Source organism: Phaenicophaeus curvirostris, chromosome 7, assembly GCF_032191515.1.
Source record: "Phaenicophaeus curvirostris isolate KB17595 chromosome 7, BPBGC_Pcur_1.0, whole genome shotgun sequence".
In the NCBI taxonomy this organism is placed as follows: Eukaryota; Metazoa; Chordata; class Aves; order Cuculiformes; family Cuculidae; genus Phaenicophaeus; species Phaenicophaeus curvirostris.
In genome coordinates this window covers 35,368,935-35,388,842 of record NC_091398.1, presented here as the reverse complement: position 1 = coordinate 35,388,842, position 19,908 = coordinate 35,368,935, and the positions used below count along the sequence as shown (strand labels likewise).

The following is a 19,908-nucleotide window of genomic DNA, read 5'->3' as shown; positions in this document are numbered from 1 at the left end:
AAATCTGTTAACGTCAAGGTGATTTCTCCATCTTGAGAACAACACCGAGATCCAGGTTGGGCTTGGCTCCACACTCCTTCCATAAATCACCACATTGCTCTTTTTGAAAAGCCAAGCACATAAATTAGCCTGGCTCCTAGGGAGATTACCTTTCTGTTACCAGGATTTGCAAATAAATAATTGATCTGATATTGATTCTTCTGTTATTTCATGGATGATATTTTCTGTCAGACATGGAAGGTCCGTAGGACTTTATTTTATTGTTATGTGTACAAGCATTGTTTGTACAGTTTTATTTGTCCGTGTTTCCCTTTTATCCTTTACCACTAAGTTAATTGCCCTTTGAGTATCACCCTGAAGGCCCTGCACACAAACTAGCACTCCAAGAAGGAATTTACCTGTATGGAAAGTGGTGTCCATGTAATGAATATTACTAAAAATCATAGGCAGACTTACCAGTGTTTTGTTACTCAGAACTAAGTCTTTTCAGGGAATTTTGAATAAAGAATGAGCATGAGGCCAGTTAAAAACTCACTGCCATTTCTGATCTATCTGTCCCTGGCTAGAGCATAAGAAGTTGCACCAGTTTTGCTTTCACAGAATCACAGAATAACCAGGTTGGAAGAGACCCACCGGATCATCGAGTCCAACCGTTCCCATCAAACACTAACTTTGCAATCAACTAGACATTATCTAGAAGCAGAGACAACCTGCTGTTCTCTATCACATTACTTCTATTTCATTCTGTACATCCAACTTATAAGAACAAACACAAATGCACATTAAAATTCTACAGAGCATTTAATATTAAAAGACATACTCTGGTAGCTTCCAAGCTACCATTCCAAGAATTAACAACACCAACTTTCCAATGGATTTGAGATTGTGGTTGTATTCTTTAATATCTAACACAACACACCTAAAGTATTTGCTGTTCAGATTGCAGCCTTCCCTGAGCGGGGTACTAATTTAAAAGTCAAAGTCTAAGAACACAATTAAACTTCGTTATTACCTTGTCAGACACTGACCTCTTTCCAACCCTCAGATTCTGGCTCTGTACGTTTACATTTTGCTTTTACTTGCCTATTCTTGCCTTTGATTGCTACCTTTCTTAGAGGAAACCACCTTTCACTGGCAATAAGACAGACAGATGATGAAAAGGCTCTTCTTTGTTCATAAGATTTTAATTGTTTGTGTTTGATTATTATCCAAAGACTGACACTTTGGTTATGACTGGCTGTCCTTGAATCTTCTCTACAATAGCGGTTCTTACACAGTCAGCCCGGAACTACTGAATTAATTATTTTGATTGTGTTTTTGTGATAAACAGCAGTACGGAACATGACTGATTTTATATGCTACTCTAAGATCAGTATTTTCAAGGCACAAATACTTACACTTGATACAAGCAGTACAGTTGCTGTATTGGTCAACAGAGACTTCCTTACCAGCTCTGGCATAGATTCATGGCTTCGACACTAAAATCTGACATTTGTGGCTGAAAATTGCTTCTCTCTCAGAGCAAAATCAGGATTTTATGAACTACTCAATACTACTTTGTCTTTAGGCACCAGAAGGGTACTTTCTCAGCAGTTATTTCCATCTCACATAAAATTGATCTTGCTACCCTAATAACATCTGAAGTCCTAAAGGAAGGGAAATAAACTCTTCAGAATTTAACAAAAATGCATATTATAAATGTTACACAAATTCTTAGATTTTGTGATCATCAGGTGTGTGACATTTTACCTCTCACAGACATTGCAGCTACCAAAGGAGCAGAACTTCAGATCAGAATCTCAGATTATGGGACTGAACTTGGGTTAGCAATTCCCAACAAATCTGTCAAAGCAGTCAATTGCTTAAAATTCTCTTTTACTGTGACACTGTTCCTGAAGCTTGTTCCTCTGAGAGTCAAAAACTTTTTTATGCTTTTACAAAGTGTATTCACCACGATATTATATGAAGTCATTTGTGCACTGACACTGGTCCAAGTATTTCTTTTCCTGTTCAGATGTCTGCTATCCTGCTTCATTGTTCCTGTCAACATTCATTTTGTAAACTGAGGAGAAGCTCTTCCAGTCTCCTCTCACAGGAGCAGCCCTCCGTTCCACTCTTCACCCCGAACATCCTTCTCTGCACCTATTCCATTTGAATTCATTTTTCTTGTAAAGAATTGTAAAAAATATTTCAGAAGATGCTTTTCCAGTACTCTATGTGGCAGCACTAGTATTTCTTTCTGCCTTTAGCATACCCCACTTGATATATCCAATAAGTAAGGACACCTCATTCTCAGCTGGATATGAGAAATTCACACTCATCCTGCAACTTGCTAATATGTTTATGTTTTTCTCCCTTCTACCATGCGGGAGGATATCCCATTTTGAACAGTGACAGCTCACTTTCCACTAGTAGTGAATTTCAGCAGCTTACTACTTTTTGTCCCAAAGCTAAAGCAAAATAGTAAGTGTAACTAGTTCCAACAATGAACCTTGGAGAGCTCTAGTGAACGCCCTCCTGCAGCCTACTATTTCCCTTTCAGTGTCATCAGTGATATTTCCTTTTATAAACTTCCTCATTCATATTAGATATATAGTATTAATTCCCATAGATTCTAGCTTAATAAACTAAGCTCATCAACACTCAAATAGCATCATATGAACTGCTTTACTAAAGTCCAGACAAGTGGAACATTCTCTATTTCCTTTGTCTAGAAAATTAATGAACAATGAAAGCTATTGAGTAGTCCTACTGCAATATACCTTTATAATCACAACTGCCTTTTGGCTTTATTTTCCATTTACTTCCACATCTTTAAATATCCTTCCCAGCAGAGGTTCTAAAGCTTTGCATGCTAATAAGAAAACTAAAGCAATAGTAGCCCATGCTATTCTTTTTAAAGGTAGACCGTGTGTTTGCCATCCAGTAGTCACATGACTTCATCCTGGTTTTGACAGATTTATTAAAAACTGACTGTTTCAAGCATTCTCATTTACCATAGTTCTTTCAGAATCTGATGGAGCTGATATGTTTCATCTGATCTGGTCACATGGCACTTCCTGAGCTTTGCTTCCACATCCAGTTTCCATTTCTGTACACTCCTTCATATTCATATTAGGCATGTTCACTTTTGTCCACTTACTCCACACCTCCAACGTTTTTGAAAGGGCAGAAAAATCTCTAATTAGCTTGTCCCCACAGCTGAATTACACTGCTCTTTCAACCAGACTTTGAGCCTTTGTAGGTCTATATCAAAGCAGCCGAGGACTGACAGGCTGCTTCATGGAAAATAAGTATTCTGGTTTTCACTGAAATACATTTAGGAATCTTTCTAAGACTGACTTGTAAGATACATGTTAGAAACAGATCAATTCTTTTCTAATTTCTGAGCGCATTTTGGCAATTTCTAGGAATTGAATAGTCTCTCTCCAAATTCAGTAAAATGATATCCATTTTGCATTGAGCATGATGCTAGAATAAAGTGGTTTCTTAGTTTGGTTTCAGCTTGAAACCACATGACAAACAATCCTTCCCAAAAGACTTTATTTTGGTGGAATAATTGTTATCAAGCAACTCTGCTTTAGCATCTTCTTCGCTTAGAAAAGAAGTGGGAATAAAAAACACAGCTTTCAAACCACAGAACAACCGTTGAAAACTTAAAACCACAATACCCAAGAACAGACTGAACCGATGATTACCTAACACAAAATGCGGTTTAAACTGGGCAGCATACCAAGTTTTTCACAGAAACCCAAGGGGAAAATGGAGTATAAGTATCCATGGTTACAGTGACCCTTGCTTGGCACCTGAAGAGAACTTTCTAGAAGAAGACAGGTAGAAACATTTATCAGGGTCCTCAGAAGTAGCAAGGCTTCTTCCTGTTTTTTAAAGTTTAAAAAAAAAGATAAAATTGCACTTCGTACAGACTGTCCCGAACACAGACTGTAACCTAGCAATATTTTTAGAATTCCCCTCCTCTGTGTTTTTCAAAATATCCACTCAGTACTGAAAAATAACCTCAGAAATATAGAACCCTCTACTTAAAATAATGGCAAACTCCTAGAATAACCATTTAATTTATAAAGTGAGTATTTTAAGACTGCAGCCTTTCTTCCCATGTTCAGTTGCACTGAACTTATCAAGGAAAGAGCAGCATTGTAGGCTATAATTTTTAATGGAAGAAGTTTGAAGTGTAAATTAAGCTAAATTGGAACCATCACCGTGAAGTATTGAAGCTCCTACACTGCTTGTGCTTCTGTTCAGCACTACTTTGGAGGGTAAAGATAGAGCTAAACACTGACAGTTTGCCTGAATGGCATGTTTTCTTACTCACTCTGTTTGTGTGAGTAAAAAAAAAAATGGTTTTTTTAACTGTATGCTGATGCATAACTGGGTGAACAAGCGTGAACAAACATGCACACATGAACAAATATTCATAATAACTCATTTTCTAGATGCTTCTCCTCTGTGTGCAGTAATCTGGAGAGTGAAAAAGAGTGAAAAAGAGTGCTGAACTCTGCTTGGATGGTAAATTCCCCTCTCCCTCGCAGGGAGGAACACAGCTATTTCATATTAAAGTCCATGTACAAGCCAAATGCTTGTGAAAAGGTAAGACAGTGAGAGATTATTAATGCCCTTTATTTTCTAGGATGCCCATTTTCTATACTTTGTGCTCCTTAAGGATTCTGCCTCGTCTTCTCTTGTAGAGGTGAGGGCTCCACAGTTCCTCATAACAGATTGTTGCAGAATCACCCAACTGTGTAGCTGTGATACCAATCGGGCACTAGCACACTATCACTTCTCTGTCAAATCAGCCACAGCACTTGCCATGATGTTTATAAACCCTTCGTTCCAGACATTACACAAATGATGTTGATGATGCCTCATTCAGAGTGAAGTTTGCCCAAAGCTGCCTGTTCTACTTTCTAAAAATGAATATGAACAGCAAGAAGAAAGTTTAGCAAGCTCAGTAGTAAGAGATTAGCTCTTTATATCATTGGCTGAAGCACTCCTTACACAGTAAGAGATATCCTGTAAACTGGATTTACCTCCCCACTAAATCCGAAACAGAGCATCAACATCCCAATCATTTCTTTGAGCAGCTCTCCTGCTTTCATAGAAGCTGGTCACCTAGTGACTGAGAAGAAATTGTACTGTCTGACCTCAGTGTTTATTAACAAATATTAGGCCCTATATCCTACCTACCAAATTTTCAAAACAGCAATCATTCATAGCCAATCAGCTCAAAATAGTAAGTGTGCAACTTTAATGAATTAATGAACAGAGAAGAGAATTACCTGCCATAAATATTCCTACAGCTCTCTATGTGCACCCTTACATTTGACTATAAATAAATCCACTTGACTATAAATACATCCTTACACTTGACTATAAATAAATGGATACAGCAAATTGTATCTGTGCATTTACTCATGGTATTTAAGCAAGAGGGTTTGACTGCAGCACTGAAAATCTGGCTACATTTAATGAAGATTTTTTGGTTGTTTTAGAAATGTTGGGTCATGTTTTCAACAGACATCAATGGACGGTTACTGAGTAAATGCTATCAATTATATCATAATACTTAAGTAGGAAGCACTGACTCAAAAATGTAAACCCATTCTTATTCCTGCACCTCTTGATAGAAAAAAGGCCCTATCTCAATGGCATATAGCAAACCTGGCTTCCAGTAGTAAAAGAAATTTGGAAGTTTGGAATTCTAAAGTGAATTTTCAGAGAAATAGCAGGAAGACAGCTCCAAAAGAAAGAAACAAAGGGAAGGCACATCACTGGATTTAGGCGACCTCCCCCCTTGCTGAACAACAGCTTCAGTCACCAGTTTTGAAAGGAAGCAGAGACAGGAGCAATCCCTGGCAGGCAGATTCAAAAGCAAGTATCCAAGCTGAGGTTTAGCACCCATATGTACAGACTTCACTTCAAAGCTGTTGCAATAAAACTAAAACATTTGTGAGCTTCAGACTACTAAACTGAGCTAAACAGGAAGAGTTGTTGCTCCTACTCTGCTTTCAGTGCTACTTTTTAGGCACAAAACAAGTGGATAAATGAGCTAAAGAAATTATTTCAGCAAGCTCAGAAGCTCACAACATGTGAAAAATCAATACATACGACTGCATCCAAAGAAAGGAATTAGAAATGTGTGAAAATGATAAAGAAAACACGCACACACTAGCATACTTCGCCACTTCCCAAGCACACCGATCCACAGACACCATTTCAACACAAGACTAATCAAAAACTGTCAGGGCGGAAACACAACATCGAAACGCTATTTGCGCTGTGTAGAGCGAACAGGCTGAATGTATGCAAACTTAAGTGTATGTATTTTGATCCAGATAACTCTGGACACTGCTAGGAGCAGAGGTGTGAGGACATGGTCCGATGGACCTATTTTGAACCATAGGATAATTCAGGTTGGAAGCAACCTCTGGATTGCTGCGGGCCCTGCTCAGTCTGTCAGTCTCCAAGCAGCTTTTGTAGTGTTTACACTGCTCAGAAGAGCAATGCACAGTCCTGGACAGAACTCTACCTCTAAAGCTGCCTACTAACAAATCATGACATTGTGAAAGTGTATACATGAATATCTGAACTGGATATTCTAATTTTATCCATGTGCTTGTAAGACAGGAATATAGCACGCTCTTAGCACTTGGTCCACAGAAGCAAATCCTTCCTTAATATTCGAAACTGAACCGCGAGCAAGTTTCTAAAAGATTTTTACAGCATAAAAGAACATCATAAAAAGCGCGCTTCATAGCTAAAGAGAAATCTATCTGAATGCTAGGAAAGCCAAAATCCTACATGGTTAGAGTAAAGTAATTGCTTGTGATATAGTTATGTGTGGTTTAGCTTGCTTTCATAATTCTGATCTGACCACAGTTCTGGAAAAAAAGCACTTCACTATGTCTCCAGAAGCGTTCTGCTGTACAATCATCAAAGATAAAACCTTCAGCTTCAGTGATATGCAGATGAAGACATGTCTGTTAAAAGGATTAACAAAGTTGTTCAAAGCATCTTTTTAGTCTACTCTGCTTCCAAACAAACAATAAACTATCTGCATGCAGTGAGATTTGCTCCCCCATAAACACAGCCAAATGGAGGAAGAAGATCAGAACCTTAATGAGTTTGGTCCCCTTTGAATTTCAGCTGATCAGTGTCACCAATAATTTCAATAGGCTCTAAAATAAGCACTTTCTGTCTTCAAAGTGCCTTGCAAACATCAACCAATTAATCCCTACAACTCTCCTCCGAGGTAGGTAAGTAGGGATTGTTATCCCCATTTTACAGCTGGGTGAACACAGTCCGAGGGGTTAAGTGATTTGCTGCAGACCACAGATGGAGGTGGGATTAAAACACAAGAATGACTGATTCCTTTTAGAGGATGGCACTTTTTTTCCTGCTGACTTTTCTATGCTGACTTTAGACATCTTGGCCTTGTGGCAACACTTAAAGGAAACAAAATAAATTCTCCTTATTACAAGCAAGGAACCATAAAGAAATCTGCTCTTTATGCCAGCATTGTTGCTATTTTTGTTGCTTTATAACTGATGTAAAGCTTTTCCTTTAATTTTGTTCTGAAATTCAAGTATCATTCCATTCGTACAGGGACTTATTCCTGTGGTAATGTAACATGCTACAAACTGAAAGATATGTCCTGCTCCTTTGCAGGTTTTATTTTGCCTTCTTCCTTTCAGATCAGTGCATTTAGGTGGCACCCTGCCCATGAGACACTCTCCTTCCAGGATCAGGGTAACAGTTGGTAGGCTTGTTCCGCTGCGGCACAGGCAGAAAGAAAGGGAGACAGAGAGCTTTGAGAACCAAGAGCTAAGAAAGCCATTAACTGAAACTCAACTCCAGCAAACCGCTTGTAACCGCTCTAACAGGCGTAAGATTGATCCCTTTCCCACTTCAGCAGAAAGATCAGATGGAAAAGGCAGGGTATATCCTCTTCCTCACTCTGTATACAACTTCGGGTCACTCGAAGACCCATTTGTCATGAAGTCAATCCAGTGCATGGCACTAAACGTTTGTGTTTTTTAAGGAAACCGCTTCTCCTGTAGTGGCAAGCAAGCCCACAAGACCAGTTCCCTGGAGTATTTTTTAGAATAGAAAAATCCACTGCTCAAAGCTAATGTCTTGCAAATCCTCAGTACATTTTCTGTTATTTCTTCCAGAAGCCTCCCCATACAGGAACTGACATGTACAGAGAAAATTGGTGAATACTTGAAAATTATTCACTCCCTGGTAGACACTACAGTAATTTCAGCTGGTTATATATTTTTAAGACACAATCATCTATGTGTCCTGAAAAGGTAGCTGCGTTAAGGCTAAAATATAAGGAATAATTTATTAATACACCACTGTAATTATTACACTACAGTGGTTTTCATATATTACATAAACCAGGGATCATATCTCTTTTGTGTTAAGTGTCACCCACAGACAATGGTGTCATCAGCCTTTTATTAGCTAGAAGTTTACTTTGTTAAAGACACTTGTAAAGCCTTCAAATTAGGTAATTTAAAGTAGTTAAATAAAATGCAATTTATGTTTCAATTCTAGGGCAACTGAATCAAATGAGTATTTTTTCCACTAGAAAGGTTTATTAGAAGCTATTTTGTTCTTGCATGACCAGCTCTGATACCTCTTTTTAGAAGATAAAAAAATAGGTTAATTATCCACAACCTGAGGAATTGTATTGTTAGCGTAACAGTGTAAGAAGCAGGATCTTGAATCTCAGAGGGCACATTTTCTGTAACAAAAATATGTATTACATCGGTTAGGAAGGGTCTGATTTTCACAGTAACTCTGGGACCAGAAAAACATATAATGCCAAACATAAGCTTGAAAATTGCTATTTGCTAGCTCTGTCTTAAGAAGATTTGTAGCTAACTGTGATTTGCATGCTCTGCAGAAACAGCTCCCTTCTGTTATCACTTTGGAAATCATTAACTTGCCCCCGATGGTCCTCTGTGCAACAAAGGAAGTTTTCACATGGAGTTTCTGATAGAAGAAACAAAAGAGATGGTAGATAACAAAACAGCAGTGTGAACGATGCTTTTAGAGGACCTTCATTCAAACACATTTCGGTGACATCGCTCAGATACAGCATCGATTCCCTAATTTCCTACCACTCAACATCACCATGCTCCAGGGCTAACACATGGAACTAGACCATTCCTCAGTTACAAACTTCTTCTGTTATTTGTGAATACAAATAACAGAGTCACTGTCCCATATCCCATTATTTAACAAAATTAGTTTTCACATAATACACTTTGCTCTTACGGGTCTATCTGCATAGTAAAGTGGAGATGTGATAACGCTTGCCTCCTAGGGCTGTAATTACAGGCACAGGTTTGTGCATCGATACCCCATGTGTCAATGCACTCCATGCTATCCACCCCAATAAATAACCAACCAACTCTCATACTTGTCAAAGAGCTCTAGAGCTCATGTACATACATATATAAATTGCTCATCTACAACCATTGCCGCAACCCACCTGCACTACAGGCATATTTTAATGTCCTGCACTGCATACATAGAGAAGGAGCAGTGTTTAATCTTCCATGCCCCTCTGAGATGAGAATATGTTCTCCATAAAAATATATCTGTCACCCATATGAATTTCTGGCAAGGTAGGATCTAATTTTTCCTGAAAGTTCATCTCCCTGATCTGGAACTCTGCGTCCTGATTGGTTTTTTAGCATCTGTTCAATATGCACATTACTGAAAATCTGGTTGACATGTTTGCTAGTTTGGTCAGCTGGAGAGCCTTTCAAGCAGCACATCCTTGCTGGGAACTGCACAGCAATCACTGGAGTTATGAGCTGGGCATCCTCCATAAATGAAAAAGTGAAAGATTATTATATAGACACAATCCTACTCATCCATATATAAAAACCCCTCATCTGCCCATTTATCTGCCTGGTCATTTAATGCTGGGCTGTGGATTACTTGGAACATATATTTTCCTATTTGTATGTCTAGAAAGCAGTGAACACATCACAGGTTCTATGGAAAATATGCAATGAAAACCAGTAATTATAATTTTGTTGCACTTGTTTTTAAAGAAGTTCAGCAGAGTAGAATTATGGTAACATAAAGATAGGATTATTACCTAAAAATGGGGATTCGGTGTAAGATTTTTTTATTTCTATAGAATTCTAGCATGGTATCCCACTCAAATTTTTCTAGATATAAACCCAAAGTAGATATTGGGTTTTCTGAAAACGGCTAATCTTTGAGTTATAATCAATTAAAGTTTGCTTTTAATGCAACTTGTATGTGATACTCCAGACCTGCTAACAGAATATTCATTACTATCAAATTACAACATAATTAAAGTACATCACCACATTATAGAGAGGTGGGGTTGTTCAGCCTGGAGAAGAGAAGGCTCCGAGGAGACCTTGTAGCAACCTTCCAGTATCTGAAGGGTCCACAAGAAAGCTGGGGAGGGACTTTTTACAACAGCATGTAGTGATAGGATTGGGGAGGGTGGCTATAAGCTGGAGAGGGCCAGATTTAGACTAGACATAAGGAAGAATTTATTCACCATGAGAGTGGTGACACACTGGCACATGTTGCCCAGGGAAGCTGTGGCTGCCCCATCCCTGAAGGTGTCCAAGGCCAGGTTGGATGAGGCCTCAAGCAGCCTGATCCAGTGGGAGGTGTCCCTTCCCATCGCAGAGAGGGTAGAATTAGATGATCTTTAAGGTCCCTTCCAACTCAAACTATTCTACGATTCTGTGTCATACATAACATACCATGTTTTGAACAAAAAGAAAGTTAATCAATCAGTGTAATTAATCATAACCAAACTCATTCTCGGTGTATGGCAGCATTAGTTCTAGAGGTTTTAGGGGAAGAATCAGAGAGTAACTCTAGTCAAATTCCTGGAAAGAATCTTTGCATCTAAAACTGGCGGCTAATTTACAGCATGTAAACTGGTAATAGGGGCATTTAAGAATAAAACTTCTGTCAAACTTTCATTTTATTCATCCCTTGGGGTAATTTGAGCATATTGTTGTTCCATAAAGAATGTCTTTCTCGAATCTTCTTTCTACTCCAAATTCCAAATCTAAAGAGTAAATCCATATATATGAATTCATTATTCTCAACAGAGTTCCTACGTATACAATTTCAGGTTTTCCCCCCTCCCTCTCTCTTTTCTTTAGAGTATCCAACTTCTGGAAACAGATCATTACTAAAGATATTCACCCATCACTAAAATTACCGTTCACCCTTTTTATTCAAGCTTTTAAATGAAAAATTAATTTACCAAGCTTGAGATTAAAGATAAAGACAAGCAGCACTCCTGATATTAGTGGGCAAATAAGGAGCTCGCTGTTGGTGGTTTTAGATGACAAGACATTGAGCACGCAAATCCATGATTTTTAATGAAGTTGGCAGCACCATTATTTTGACAAAGTTTTACTTTCTTTCTGATTTCTATTGTTTCCTTAACACAGTTCTTGTAACATCCCGAAGCTTTTTGGAATGTCATCATATCTCAAACATGCACAGGCACAAACAAAGCACAGGCAGCTAGCTCCTCATCAGCCTTTGCACCCAAAACCACAGATACCAGAGGAGTACAGCAGGTCCAGTGGCCCACTCACCTTGCAGCCTCTAGAAGGTCTGCAGAACCTCTCATCCCTCCACAAGGACCCTCCCCTTAGGTCCCACACACTCTTCTCAGCAGGGTTGAGAGACAACTTTGAGGACTGAGCTGAGTACATTCTGAAGGGCACACAAGACCTCTCCTCTTCCTCCTCCATGAGGATTCCCGGACCAGTGCCTTCACCCGGAGCTCGCCTGAGGCAGCTCCCCAACACACTTCAAAGGATTTCCTGGACAGAAAATTCAAACATGCCTTTGTAGGAGGACATCAATGGGAGAGTGCCAAGTGCCTGGGTGAGGAGCATCACCCCCACAGGCACTCCGGGACAGCGCAGCTCCAAAGGGACATTATAATATCTCAAACATGCTGACAAAGCACAGACGCACAGAATTACTAGGTTGGAAAACACTCAAAGGATCATCTAGTCAAACCATTCCTATCAGTCACTAAACCATGCCCCTCAGCACCTGCAGCTTCTCGCCAGCCTTCTCACCCAAAACCACAGACACTAGAGGAGTCCAGCAGGTCACCAGTAGCCCCAGTGCTGACCCTGGAGCACCTGCAAGGTCTGCAGAACCTCTCATCCCTTTGCAAGACCATCCCCTTATATTCTGCACCCTCCTTTCTCAGCAGGGTTGAGAGACAACTCTGAGCGAGTCCAGAGAAGAGCAACAAAGCTGGTGAGGGGGCTGGAGAACAGGCCTTATGAGGAGCGGCTGAGAGAGTTGGGGGTGTTTAGCCTGGAGAAGAGGAGGCTGAGGGGAGACCTCATTGCTCTCTACAACTACCTGAAAGGAGGTTGTGGAGAGGAGGGAGCTGGCCTCTTCTCCCCAGTGACAGGGGACAGGACAAGAGGGAATGGCCTCAAGCTCCGCCAGGGGAGGTTTAGGTTGGACATTAGGAAAAAATTCTTCACAGAAAGGGTCATCGGGCGCTGGAACAGGCTGCCCAGGGAGGGGGTTGAGTCACCTTCCCTGGAGGTGTTTAAGGCACGGGTGGACGAGGCGCTGAGGGGCATGGTTTAGTGTTTGATAGGAATGGTTGGACTCGGTGCCACTTCAAAGGATTCCCTGGAGGGGAAATTCAAAGCCCCGCCGGCAGGAGGACCCCAGCGGGCCGGTGACATCGCCCCCGGGGCAGACAAAGGGCGGTGCGAGGCTCCGGGGAGGAGCCGGGGGCGGGGTGGGGGGGGGGGGAAGCAGGCGGGGAACTTATAAAGAGCCGCGTCCCGCCACGAGCTCGAGTTGTTGGGACGGCGGGTGAGGGCGCGATGGCTCAGAGCATGGACAGCAGCCTGGACAGCCTGGATGTAAGTGCTGGGAGCATCGCTCCCCGCAGCCTGGCTGGGGGGCGAGGGTGGCGGGGACCCACGGGGAGGTGGCTGGGACCGGCTGCAGCCCCTGCGACCCCGCTCCCCACCGGGATGCGCCCGAACGGGCGCATCCCGGTGGGGAGCGGGGTCGCAGGGGCACAGGGAAGGGAAGGGCTGGCCCTGAGGCAGGTGGCTCCGTCCCGCCGAGCGGCTCCCGGGGCCGTTGGTGGTTTCCTCAGGCGCTTTCGTGCCCTCCCCGCGATTTCGCTTCCTTTTTTTTCCACCCCCCCCCGCCCCTCCCCGGGACCGGGAACAAAGGCGGGAGCGCGGCGGCGGCTCCCGGGGACACCCCCCCCCCCCCCATCTTCCTTGACCCCGTCCCCGTAAGGAGAAGGGGCTTGGGAGCAGCGGGATCGCCGGCCAAGTGCAATTTTTATTAGGTAGCTCTGTTGGAAGAGGTAAAAGCCCAACCTCTTGCCTCCAGCACTTAGGGGCTCTACCGTGGGTGGCAGCACCTCCTGAGAGCGCTGGAGTGCCCCCAACCAGCCCTTGGCTTCCTTCTCCCTTTCGTAGAATCGTAGAGTCACCAGGTTGGAAGAGACCCACCGGATCATCGAGTCCAACCATTCCTATCAAACACTAAACCATGCCCTCAGCGCCTCATCCACCTGTCCTTTAAACACCTCCAGGGAAGGTGATTCGACCCCCTCCCTGGGCAGCCTGTTCCAGTGCTCAATGACCCTTTCTGTGAAAAATTTTTTCCTAATGTCCAGCCTAAACCTCCCCTGGTGGAGCTTGAGGCCATTCCCTCTCGCCCTGTCCCCTGTCACTTGGGAGAAGAGGCCAGCACCCTCCTCTCCACAACCTCCTTTCAGGTAGTTGTAGAGAGCAATGAGGTCTCCCCTCAGCCTCCTCCAGGCTAAATACCCCCAGCTCTCTCAGCCGTTCCTCATAAGGCCTGTTCTCCAGCCCCTTCACCAGCTTTGTTGCTCTTTCATCTGGACCTTAGTTACAAGATCCTATTCCTTAGAGAAAGACAAATCAAGCTTAACTACTTCTTTGTATTTTATATGTATATGTTCAAGAATTGTATTTCTCCATCTGGTTTTCTGAAAGTTTGTTCTGTTGAGGCAACACTTCACCTACTGTCCTACAGAGGCAGCTTTGGCAGAGAAGCTAACATCTGATTCTTTTTTCTTCTTTCAGCTGTCCTCCGGGTTAATCATTGAATTTTCTGATAATGGCACTGATGAGATTGGTTCAGGTGACTACGGAGACTATGGAGAGCCATGCTTTCAGCATGAGAATGCTGACTTCAACCGGATCTTCTTGCCGACAATCTACTCCATCATCTTCCTAACGGGAATAATCGGCAATGGATTGGTTATTATTGTTATGGGCTACCAGAAGAAACAAAGAAGCATGACTGATAAATACAGGCTACACCTGTCTGTGGCTGACCTCCTCTTTGTCATCACCTTGCCGTTCTGGTCTGTGGATGCGGCCATAAGCTGGTACTTCGGGAATGTTCTGTGTAAGGCAGTTCATGTCATTTACACAGTCAACCTCTATAGCAGTGTCTTGATTTTGGCCTTCATAAGTTTAGATCGCTACCTGGCAATAGTCCATGCTACCAACAGCCAGCGACCACGAAAGCTGTTGGCTGAGAAGGTGGTCTATGTAGGCGTCTGGCTGCCAGCTGTGCTTTTGACAGTGCCTGATATAATTTTTGCCAGTACTAGTGAAGTAGAAGGAAAATATCTATGTGATCGCATGTACCCTCATGAAAACTGGCTTATTTCTTTCAGATTTCAGCATATCTTGGTAGGACTTGTCTTGCCTGGTCTAATAATCCTGACTTGCTACTGTATTATAATATCTAAGCTGTCACATTCAAAAGGCCACCAGAAGCGCAAAGCCTTGAAGACAACGGTTATCCTCATCCTTGCCTTCTTTGCCTGCTGGCTGCCATATTATATTGGCATCAGCATTGACACATTCATCTTGCTGGGAGTCATCAGGCATCGTTGCAGCTTGGAGACGATTGTGCATAAATGGATCTCCATTACCGAAGCCTTGGCATTCTTCCACTGTTGCCTGAATCCGATTCTGTACGCCTTCCTGGGTGCCAAATTCAAGACATCGGCACAAAATGCCTTGACATCAGTTAGCAGAGGATCAAGCCTCAAGATTCTTTCGAAAAGCAAACGTGGGGGACATTCTTCTGTTTCTACAGAGTCCGAGTCTTCAAGTTTCCATTCCAGCTAACGCTGCTCCTTGCCATCATTTTATAAATGGACACTGCAAAGTGGCACGAGATTTCAGAAATACAAGACTGACCATAATGTACATATTTATTTACAGTTGGATTTTTATATTGTTTCTTTTAGTGTCTGTGAAGTTATATTGACTTATTTATATAAATAAACTTTCGTATTGATGAGACAAACTGTCTAGGCAGGTCCTGTGGACGAGTGGTTAGTTCACAAAAGTTTTAGTGCTGGTCTGTATGTATAGGTGTGTGAACTAAACACTTAGGGATTGCAGAAAGTGACTGTCAAAAGTTTAGAGGATTTCTCTGTTGTTTATATGTAAATATTTTTGGTGTTTTAAAATCTTAAAAAATTTGGGCTGGAGATTTTTACCTTACTACAAGATATTTGGTTTACAATAGCTTAACTCTGCTGTAGAAATGGCACTTATAACCAAAGCCTCCTCTGTTATCTGCTAGGGTTTTTTTCCCTGTTCTCAGTAATTGATAGTTTGCAAAAAATTATGTTCAAGGTAAATAAAAGTATATGACAAAAAGTTATTTGGAGTGGTATTTTTGTTTCTGCTTAAATGTTTTTCTCAATGCTTTTATTTACAGTTCTCAATGCACAATAATTCCTTTGCAAATTGCAGGGCTCTGTTAGGGAAAGGAGGAAAATGAGTTTCAGTACCTATTGATTATGCAGTTGACACCTGTGAGTTCCAAGTCATTTGTTTTTTCACCAGAATGAATTTACTCCAGTTAACATTATCCTTAGAATGACTTAAACTATTGCTTTAAACAAAAAACTTTTTGAGGGCAAAATATCTACAGATGAAAATCAATATTTAAGCAATTGCTAAAGCTTACAGCCTCTTAGGAGTCAAACCTCTTAGGAGCAGGTCTTATGAGGAGTGGCTGAGAGAGCTGGGATTGTTTAGCCTGGAGAAGAGGAGGCTGAAGGGAGACCTCATTGCTCTCTACAACTACCTGAAAGGAGGTTGTGGAGAGGAGCGTGCTGGCCTCTTCTCCCAAGTGACAGGGGCCAGGACAAGGGGGACTGGCCTCAAGCTCCACCAGGGGAGGTTTAGGCTGGACATTAGGAAAAAATTCTTCACAGAAAGGGTCATTGGGCACTGGAACAGGCTGCCCAGGGAGGTGGTTGAGTCACCTTCCCTGGAGGTGTTTAAGGCACGGGTGGACGAGGTGCTGAGGGGCATGGGTTAGTGTTTGATAGGAATGGTTGGACTCGATGATCCGGTGGGTCTCTTCCAACCTGGTGATTCTATGAAACTAAGATTGCTGCGTGCAACTGACCTTTGTACCATGCATATGAAGTCAATCCTACATTTCTTCTACCTTTTGCTGTTCTTACTTTAGCTTCACATGTTAATAGTAATCAAAAGTGGTTGAATCAAAGCCATTTCACTATTTGAAATTGCATTTGGACTACAAATATTTATTGGTGTATCTTCTCTGGGAAAGATAAGTGTTTTTTCTTTGGAGCTTTCCCTATCCTGTCTATGTCCAAATTTTCCTAAGATAATATAATCTTCTTAACAGTCTTGTTAAAAATCCAGAGTGCATACCAGTTCTTTTAATACATATTTTTTTTAGTAGGGACCAGCCAGACTATAGAATTTCCAATATTAATGTTGAAGTCTTATTTATCTAAGTTAGTCATATCTTCATGTTAGTGCATTCAGAAGTAATCAATACCTATGAGAATATTGGTATGTTCCTACATTACAAGTAACAACCGTTACTGGTCTATAAATATTAACAGTTAGAAGCCAAAAAAGCAAAAAAAAAAACCCCAAAACAATACCTACTAGTCACACAGAGCTGAAATAAGCAACCTGGATGTTACCTGGTATTACCCAGAAAGAATATGTTTTCACAAGCACAGCCCCCTGGTCATGTGGAGCGTGTACCACATGTTTTAGATATTTTCATAGGGACAAGACTTTCCTAATTCCAACTTCCCTCCTCCTCTCCAGTCAGGAGGCTGCAACCTTGGCTGCATCCTGCACGCTCTTCCCCTTGCAATGACAGTAGCAGTCATCTGATTCTACGTTGAGCTGATTCCATTTGCCAAAAAAGCACAAAACTAACCTGGCAGAAAAAACATCATTTTTCAGCAAGGATGTAGTGAACTGGATGAGCTCAATTAGGAATCCAACAAGCACTACAAAAGTGCAAGACCCTGTAACCTGGAGCCATGCAGAGAGAAAGAAAAGAGAGATAAAAGGAAGAGAAGGAAGGTTTCCCCTTGTAGCAACCAAAATTTTAGGTCAGTTCAACTTCAGTGTAGAACTTCTCTCAATGTAAAAAGTTAACAACAGAAAAAGATGCATCCTCAAGAAAAAAAAGTTCTCTTTCATCAAGTTGTTCCTCATTAGCAGAGTTGAGAAATGAGGAAAACGTGGTAAAGAAGCAGCACTTCTTAAATGGTTTATTTTTGTTGCTCATTTGTGTGTTTTCTTAATTTAGTGAGGGTTTCCCCGTGAAAAATTTGTTGTTCTAAATGATTCTGATTTTCACCCCAGCCAATCAATCACTGTGATTTAATTGCACTTATAAAATACTTACTGGCCATCAACACGCTGCTGCTTATTTGTTGAGGAAATGTTTAGAGCCCTCTAGCATTACCTTAAATTATTCCCAACTGTTACCTCAAGCAGAATTAGCAAGGAAGAGGGTGCACGACAGAATAAACTCAGCAGTCTGTGTAACTGCCAGAGACCACTAAACGGACACTTTAAACAAACAACAGAAAGCATTTGTGTAGAAAATAAATTATCAAAATTAAAACATAACCCATGACCCAGAGGGATGAGACGTACATTAGTTTTATAAAACCACCATTGTTTTTAGCAGAATTAGTGAAAATACGGACAGAAGAACATCTTGAAAAGGAGTTGCAAAATCATGGGGGTTTTGCTCCAGCAAGGAAAATTAGTCAAAATCCACAGGTTTTTATTTTTAAATAATTTCATGTATCTATAACTCTGAACATAACATATATTTGTACTGTTCACAGTGCAAATATTTGCAAACCTAATTAATTAGTCCTGAGGAAACATGGTAAGAAATCATGAATCCAGTTCTGTCCTTTTACCTCTGAGTAAATCAGACAAATTTCTCTCAAAGCCACTGAGCTATTCCAAATATACCATGTTGGGAAAAATATATTAATTTATTCCCTTTTAAGACAAAATCACCTTTAAGCTGATTATTGTTGAGGCTGTGACATTTTTACATCTTTGTGAATCAAAAGTAGTCCCAGTAAATGCATTTCTCAAAGTGAAAATTCAGTGACAAAGGTGAATAGATCTAAATTTGCAATTTATACATTGGCCAGTCCACATGCATCAAGAACTTTCCAAGCTTTTCAGAAAGAGTTTCCAAGTCTTTTTCCAAACTATTCCGCTGTGGTATACAGAATAATCATCGTGACATTCTTTAAGACATTCACAATGCATTCTATCAGCATTTTCTTCATGTCACGAAATAACACCTGTGCCTCAGTAATTTTAAATAAGCAACTCAAAATATAGAACAGAAAAGAAATGTAAGCACTGATATTTGTTACAAGCCAGTTAAGAAAAGTTATAAGTAATTTTAAAGGTTTGTAATGTATTTACAAAGATATTAAATAAACCATAATGAATTTACAACTACTCTTTCCACAGAATTCAGGCAATAAGGATTTTGCCGTGGTTGCTACAATGCGCTAACAGCAACAGTGGGCTAATACACGGATATTCACCTAATGCTATAATGCACACATTTTGAGTGCTTAAGCTTAGTTAGAAATCCTTCGGATCATGTTAGACTAAACCAAGAACAGAACATGTACATGGACGTACTTTTCCTTCCTTTGAAACGCAGTTTGGAAGTAAAGTTAGAACAGTTAGAGCAGCGGGATAAAATGACACTATAATCCATTATTTGTGTGGTGTATTTTTACTTGGTCTAACCAGGTTGTAAAGTCCATACTAGAGGAGCATGTGGGAGGAGGAGTGGTGGTGATGAGGCTGTCGGCACTGATGTATTCAGGCTACAGGAGGCAATGAGCAAGGTGGAGTTTCTTGCTTTTTCTTGGCTGGTCGTATGATGCAATCATTCTACGGGGGTTCAACTTCTATGCATATACATAAATCAAAACAAAATCACCAGGAAAATAAAAAGGAAGTAGCAGGAATAACATGGAGCCATTCATACAAATGAATGGTTTATCTTACGATGGTTGAGCTCTAGTTGGACAATGTACAAAGTGACCACCTCTAGATGTTTGGTTGAAAGGGCCATTTTTTATATTGTTTGGGAAAGGAAACAGCATGACGAGGAAGTACTTCCTTGATCCAGGCATGCCTCCAAAATCCCCTAACAATGGAGTATTCTCATATTCTCATAGTGTTGAAACCTAGGAAACACTTAAGCAGATAGGGCACCAGAGTTTTTGCTCAAAGGATGCCACTCCCTCACTTTATGTTTTGAAAGAGCTATACAGACTCTTTTTCACAGCCATAAATCACTGGTCAATTGAAATTACAAGAGCATTGGGATTATTCCGCATAGAGAAGGCACACATTTCTTAAAATCTTTTCTCTTTAGGCAACAAATTTTCTGTCACTCTTTTAGTTATCTCTGAAAATCTTTAACAGGATGAAGTTTAAAGGTCCTTTGTTTTAA

General features: G+C 40.9%; 1 protein-coding gene across 1 annotated transcript; it reads left to right on the top strand.

The window, feature by feature from the left end:
* Positions 1–12,906: 12,906 nt before the first annotated feature.
* CXCR4 (C-X-C motif chemokine receptor 4) lies at positions 12,907–15,767 on the top strand. Its single transcript, XM_069861817.1, has 2 exons — positions 12,907–12,956; positions 14,166–15,767. Exons 1-2 carry the CDS (start codon positions 12,918–12,920, stop codon positions 15,225–15,227), a joined length of 1,101 nt encoding a protein of 366 aa, XP_069717918.1. The 5' UTR covers positions 12,907–12,917; the 3' UTR covers positions 15,228–15,767.
* Positions 15,768–19,908: the final 4,141 nt, after the last annotated feature.

Excerpts from the sequence above, each read along its gene's own strand:
- CXCR4 (XM_069861817.1), top strand. The coding sequence starts at position 12,918 with ATGGCTCAGAGCATGGACAGCAGCCTGGACAGCCTGGAT. Across the intron at positions 12,957-14,165 it reads GCAGCCTGGACAGCCTGGAT|CTGTCCTCCGGGTTAATCAT; the intron begins GTAAGTGCTGGG and ends TTCTTCTTTCAG.